General features: G+C 48.2%; 1 protein-coding gene across 1 annotated transcript; it reads left to right on the top strand.

Moving 5' to 3' along the window:
- Positions 1–1,078: 1,078 nt before the first annotated feature.
- On the top strand, positions 1,079–6,662 carry LOC107297754 (waprin-Phi3). Its single transcript, XM_015827114.1, has 3 exons — positions 1,079–1,256; positions 3,444–3,578; positions 6,445–6,662. Exons 1-3 carry the CDS (start codon positions 1,160–1,162, stop codon positions 6,453–6,455), a joined length of 243 nt encoding a protein of 80 aa, XP_015682600.1. The 5' UTR covers positions 1,079–1,159; the 3' UTR covers positions 6,456–6,662.
- The last annotated feature ends 213 nt before the right edge of the window (positions 6,663–6,875 follow it).

Here is a 6,875-nt window from a genome sequence, read left to right as displayed (position 1 = left end):
TCCAGTGTTGGAGCATCCACAACTTCTGGAGGGAAGCCCTTCCAATGGTTAATTGCTTTGTCAGGAATTTTCTCCTTCGTTCTAGGTGGCTTCTCTCCTTGGTTAGTTTCCGTCCATTGCTTCTTGTCCTGCCTTCTGGTGCTTTGGAGAATAGTTTGACCCTCTCTTCTTTGTGGCAGCCTCTGAGATACTGGAACACTGCTATCATGTCACTTAAATATGTTGAATTTAAGCACAGGGATTCTATTATTATAGCCTGTACACAAGAATCTAGTCAACTAAGGATCAGTACTGAATTGGTGCTAGATGAGGGTCAGTAAAATTCAAGGGGTGCTGGACTTGGATCATTTATGGGAATGCAATGATTCTAAACTGATTGTGCATTTAACTCCACCTTCCAGTTCTGCCTGGTCTTCTCCTACAGTCTCCTTGTCTGTCTTAAAAGACTCTTATCCCTGAGACCACCAGAGCAGCTGAATCAAACCAACATAAAACACTGCTCTTATGGTGTACAGCCTCATGTCTGCTTGCAAGACTCCACAAGCAGGTTTCCATCCATGGTTCCAAGCAGCTACTTTCATTTGCAAGACATTAGTCTCCTCTGTGGCCTCAGTAAGAAAGGGATAGGAAGACACAACTGGTCCCTTCAGGTCAAGATAACTGAGCATGTTCTTTGGCCCAGAAAGAATGTAGCTCTCCAGAGTTGGGGGGCTTCTACCTGCTCTGGATTCCCCACCCCATCCCCACTTCGTTTGAAGCACAACTCAACTGGTGCTGAAGGCCAGCACCAAACCATCATGATCCAGTAGTGTAGGAGCTTCAACCACTATTGCGGTAACTGTAAATTTGCTCCTCTCTCTTACATCTCCTTGGGGTGGAGCATGTTGACATGCAAAGCTGACATGGAAGCCACAGAACAAGGAAGATCAAGAGATTGGCCAAAGCCAGATTGACCAACAGCAAGTTCTAGTCAGCCTCAGGCAACAATCTCCTCTCCTGTATACACCCCTTTCTTGCACACAGCATGCCAGCAAACTGTCATTAGATGTTGCAACACCTGACCCTCCCTGCAGAATTACTCCCGTCCAAGTGAAATTAGAAATGCACAGTTGAGAGGAAGAATTCTTGCTGCCACTGCAAGTTGGATTTCAGCTGCATCATGAAACCTTGGATTCTTCTACTCCTAGCTGGTCTCCTCGTCCTTTCTACTCAACTGACAACAGCAAAGACCACAAAACAACTTTGTCCCCCAAAAGGTAAGCCTGAGGGTGTCTCCCACACCTCTGCTCAATCCAGGACTTTGAACCTCTCACTAAGAATACTTTTAGTTTGGCTAACATGGAATTGCAGCTAGTCCACCCGAAGCCTGCTTTTTCTTCTTCCTTTGCGGAAGGTAATGGCCTACTCATTGCATACACTCTGGGTGGGCATAATCCCATTAATTTCAGAGGAGGTGGGCATCAAATGCCTTCGCTTAATGCTCACCTGGATGGAAATCATAAAGCTTTTGGTTGCTTCACAATGACATATGTCCTTGGATCTTTTTTAATAGCAAGCAGGTTATCTGCATGAAGCAGAAACAAAGCACAATAGCTAGCTCAGGGGTAGGCAACCTTGGCTCTTTTATGACTCGTGGACTTCAACTCCCAGAATTCCTGAGCCAGCCACGCTGAGGGGAAAGGGAGAGGTTTCCAAGCTGAGCCATGCTGGCTCAGGAATTCTGGGAGTTGAAGTCCACGAGTCATAAAAGAGGCAAGATTGCCTATTCCTGATATAGGGTGCCATGCTGGCAGAGGAATTCTGGGAGTTGAAGTCCCCTCATCTTCCTAGTAACTCAGGGGTAGGCCACCTTGTCTCTTTTATGACTGGTGGACTTCAACTCCCAGAATTCCTGAGCCAGCATGGGGGAACTATGGACCCCTTCATGACTCGTGGACTTCAACTCCCAAAATTCCTGAGCCAGCCTGGCTCAGCTTGGAAACCTCTCCCTTTCCCCTCAGCATGGCTGGCTCAGGAATTCTGGGAGTTGAAGTCCACGAGTCATAAAAGAGCCAAGGTTGCCTATCCCTGAGCTAGATGATAGCAAAAGAAAGTGATCAAGAAAGAGTCCAAAATAGTTCCCAGAATTTGTAAGCCCATATCTAGTGTACCTCCTTTTCACCCAGGACGTAGGACATGAGGTAAGAAACTTTGTCAAATGCCTCCTCCTTTCTTTGCAACCATGCAGCCAATCTGGGGTCTTCAGACAATGTCTTTAGACGCGTCTCCATAAGAACTGAGAGGAGAAGCGGTGTTGTGTAGATGGGGGTCACCAGTTTATGGTGCACGTCAACTTTTCATGGTCTAGCAAAGCAGATTTACAGAAAAGAGAACATCTGGGGGTCTGTGGGGGATATGTGTTAAAGATATTTAAATCTAGCAACTGGAACGGTGGAGTTGTATAATGAATGAGTGAGAACACACAGTTACAGCTGATCCGTTGGAGAGAGCTGGCTCCTGCGTGAGGCAATCTGCGCTGTGATTGGTTGCTGTGGGTAAAAGGGGGAGTTTCCTTGTTTCCCGCCTTTTTCTCCTGTGTGTTCTGTGTGCTCTGTAATTTACCTCATGATGATGATCCTATGTTGATTTACCTCACAATGATGTTCCTGTGTTGATTTACCTCATGATGCTCCTGCTAGCCTGGCTGTCTTGTTTGCTGTGAATATTGATGTAAAATACATTTATTTATATAAAACTACAAGTTTGTATCAGCATCTCTGACTTCATTTGGATACTTGCTGCGCTGTTCCCTGACGGCATAGTGGGAGAAAAATCAAGATGGTAGCCAAGAGTTTGAGTGAACTCATCCTGTTGTTGTTTTTCTTTTACTTTTTTGACCAGGCCTTGCAGACACCCATGCCCAGCTGAGGGTCCTCCTAATCATACAAAAGGTCAGGGGTCTCCCATCAGTTTGAAGGCAAAGACTGAAAATGAGGTGCACTAATGAGAAGGAAGTGGGTCAGGTCCATACTGGGGGTCATTTTCTGGGATGAAGGAGCAAGGGCTCCTATACACAAACACAACAATAGAATCACAAACATCACACAATTATTTAGTTTGCGTAAGATGAAAACATGACAAAGAGAAGTAAACGTATACACACACTCCACGAAATTACCTAGAAAACATCTCAGGGGTTACGTACGACAGTGACCTCATTCAGCTCTCCAGGCGATGGCCTCTGGCGTTGCTTTGTGTGGGTCTTCTAGGGAACCAGAGAAAGCAACGTTGTTGTGGGCTGTCTTGTACAATGTGTTTAATTGTTTGCATCCTGGGACGCAACAAGGGGAAATCCAACACCAAGCAATGAACGTTTAACAGACAAGCTGGGCAGGGGGCTGGAGAGCAGCAAGCAGGGTCCTTCATTCTGGACCCATCTCAGTGTGCCTCTCCTGTTTTTCCAGTCAAGCCGGGCGAGTGTCCCTTGGTGAAAGTCCCTCCTGACTATCACTGTGACCAGAAGTGTGTCTGGGACTCCGACTGCGAAGGGGACAAGAAATGCTGCCCAGCTGGATGGGCCAGGGAGTGCTTCCCCCCAGGTAAGGGGGAGGTCCTGCAGCTGAGCTAGAGACAGCTAGACCTCCTCTCTGCCTCCCTCCTTTCCTTTCCTTTCCTTTCCTTTCCTTTCCTTCCTCCCTTCCTTTCTTCCTTCCTTCCTTCCTCCCTCCCTCTCTCCCTCCTTCCCTCCCTCCTTTCCTTCCTTCCTTTCTTTCCTTCCTTCCTTCCTCCCTCCCTCCCTCCCTCCTTTCCTTTCCTTTCCTTTCCTTTCCTTTCCTTCCTCCCTTTCTTCCTTTCTTCCTCCCTTCCTTTCTTCCTTCCTTCCTCCCTCCCTTCCTTTCTTCCTTCCTTCCTTCCTCCCTCCCTCCCTCCTTTCCTTTCCTTTCCTTCCTCCCTCCCTCCCCCCTTCCTCCCTTTCTTCCTCCCTCCCTTCCTTTCTTCCTCCCTTCCTTTCTTCCTTCCTTCCTCTCTTTCTTTCTTTCGTTCTTTCTTTCTTTTTCTTCCTCCCTCCCTCCCTTCCTTTCCTTTCCTTTCTTCCTTCCTCCCTCTTTCCCTCCCTCCCTCTCTCTCCCTCTCTCCCTCCTTTCCTTCCTTCCTTTCTTTCCTTCCTTCCTTCCTTCCTTCCTGCCTGCCTGCAATCCTCCCTCCATCCTTTCCTTCCTTTCCTTCCTTTCCTTCCCTCCTTCCTTCCCTTCCTTACTTCCCTTCCTTACTTCTTTCCTTCCTACTTTCCTTCCTTCCTTCCTCTCTTTCTTTCGTTCTTTCTTTCTTTTTTTTTCTTCCTCCCTCCCTCCCTCCTTTCCTTCCTTCCTTTCCTTCCTTCCTTCCTTTCCTTCTTTCTTTCCTTCCTTCCTGCAACCCTCCCTTCCTCCTTTCCTTTCTTCCTTCCTCCCTCCCTCCTTCCTTTCCTTTCCTTTCCTTCCTTCCTTCCTTCCTTCCTTCCTTCCTTCCTTCCTTCCTTCCTTTCTTTCTTTCTTTCTTCCTCTCTTTCTTTCTTTCTCTCCCCTCCTCTTCCCTCCTCTCCTCTTCTCTCCTTTCCACTTTCCTTCTTTCCCATCTCGTTTCCAAGCCCTTCGTGGCCCGTGAAGCCCCCTCCTCCCTCATCATGGGGTTTCCTTCCTGGCAATCGCTGAGGCTGAGCTTTGCCAGAGCCCGCCTCAAGCCCACAAAAGAAGGGGCAGCCACAGCCTTCCCCAAGAGCTCGTCTCCTCTGCAAACCCATCCCTTGAGTCACAGCAGGAACTCACACAGCAGGTTCCTCCTTTATGTATTTACATTTCACATTTCCTAACTGGCTCTTCCTCCTCGACCAGGCCTCGCTCCTCCTGCAGGGCAAACCCTTCAGCTGCCCAAGATATCCCAGATTCGGGGATTTTGATAATATTTTGGTAATAATTCAGATTAAGGGACAAATTTAGTGACTGTTTGGGATGCTAGTTAAGTGGTCATGAGGGGTTACTCAAGGCAGGGAGGGGGCCCTGCAGGGAAGACACTTAACACCCAGAACGGGAATCTGTTTCCCAATCCAGGATCTCACGGAGCTGCAGAGGCCTAGGGAGATCTCCCTCACTTGTCCCCTGCTGAGCAAAGTATATAGAGACGCGTGAAGAAATCCCAGGTGTGGCCCTGATATTCAGGAGTTCCCGTAGGAACTGACGGGGCCACAGAGCCCCATTCCTTTCCTCAAAACTCCCTTCTGTGGCTCTTTCAGGCTCCAAAAGCTGAGCAGGTTTCTTTCTTGTTCCACACCTAGAAACAGAATCTTGCCACGCTAAAGCAGCCTGCTCTCTATGCCAAAGATATACTCTGGGAACAATTGAGGAGAGGCTGTCTTCACCCTCTTTCCCTCACACAGTGTATCGGTTATATCTTACGCCTCTGCAATGCACCCCTCCCTGTTATGATCCCTCCTCCTAACTATATTCCATCATATCATGTGCAGACTCCAGAATCCCTCAGACATCCCATGTGAATTCCCAGAATTCCTCAGCCTCTCTCTGTCAGGCCCCAAAGCAAGAATGACACATGGTGATTCTTCCAAGCTGACAATTGTTTCCCACATATAGATAAAACCTTGCCAGACTAAGGACTCTACTATCTGAATCCATAATATTCTCTGGGGACTATTGAGGAGAGGCTGTCCTCACCCTCTTTCTCTCACACAACATATCTGTTATCTTTTACATCTCTGGAATGAATTCCTCCCTCTTATGATCTCACCTCCTAAGTATATTCCATCGCATCATGTGTAGACTCAGAATCTGTGTGAACTACCAGAATTCCTCAGCCCCAAATCAAGAATGACACATGGTGATTCTTCCAAGCTGACTATTGTTTCCCACACATAGATAAAAATCTTGCTAGACTAAGGACTCTACTATCTGAATCCACAGTATTCTCTGGGAACTATTGAGGAGAGGCTGTCCTCACCCTCTTTCTCTCACACAGACTATCTATTGTCTCCTACTCTTCTGGGATGCCCCAGTCCTTCTAATGATTCCACCTCCTTACAATATTCCATCACATCACGTGTAGAGTCCAGAATCCCTCAGCCACCACGTGTGGACTCCCAGAATTCCTCAGCCACTCTCTGTCCAGGCCCCAAAGCAGGAATGACATACAGTGATTCTTCCAAGATGGGTATTGTTTGTAGACAAAACCTTGCCAGGCTAAGGACTCCGCTATCTGAATACACAATATATTCTGGGAACTATTGAGGAGAGGCTGTCTTCACCCTCTTTCTCCCACACAGTCTATCTCTTGTCTCCTCCTCTTCTGGAATGCCCCCCTCCCTCTTGGGACTCTGGCCCACTGCATTCCCTCCCAGGGACCTTATTCTGACCAAGAGGAAGGAGCCCCATTCCAGCAGAGATGTGTCTCCTCAGTTTTCCTCTGCTTTTTCCTCAGGCCCACTCTGAGCCCCAAGACCTGATGGAGGAACCCAGCAGGAAGCAACCCTTCCCCCCCTCACCAGCCGTGGATCCTCACATCCAGCCCAGCCAGAGAAGGGCTCCCTGTTGCTTCATTCGTTCCTCTTTGGCCTCCCTGCTCCTGACTACCTTCCCGCCAGCTGCTTCAGGCTGGACAAAGCCCTTTCTCCAGAAATGAGGCTCCCTCAAATAAAATTTCCCTGTTGAAAACTCTGGTCTCTGCCTGATTCTTCGCTAAAAGTGGGAGGGGTTTGCAGAGATGGGGAGGAGCAGGGTGGAAATGTGAGATCCTGGGTGCTCTCTGAGCCGGGTTGTTTTCTTGCAGATGTTTTGTTACTCAACTAGGAAACATCATCAGTGCTAGAAGGGAGTGGGGTCGAGGAGGAGGAGGAGGAGGAGGAGGAGGAG

Source organism: Protobothrops mucrosquamatus, unplaced genomic scaffold, assembly GCF_001527695.2.
Source record: "Protobothrops mucrosquamatus isolate PMUCROS unplaced genomic scaffold, P.Mucros_1.0 scaffold3503, whole genome shotgun sequence".
NCBI classification, from domain to species: Eukaryota; Metazoa; Chordata; class Lepidosauria; order Squamata; family Viperidae; genus Protobothrops; species Protobothrops mucrosquamatus.
Note: the sequence above shows the minus strand (reverse complement) of the source record. Positions and strands in the feature narration are given on the sequence as shown.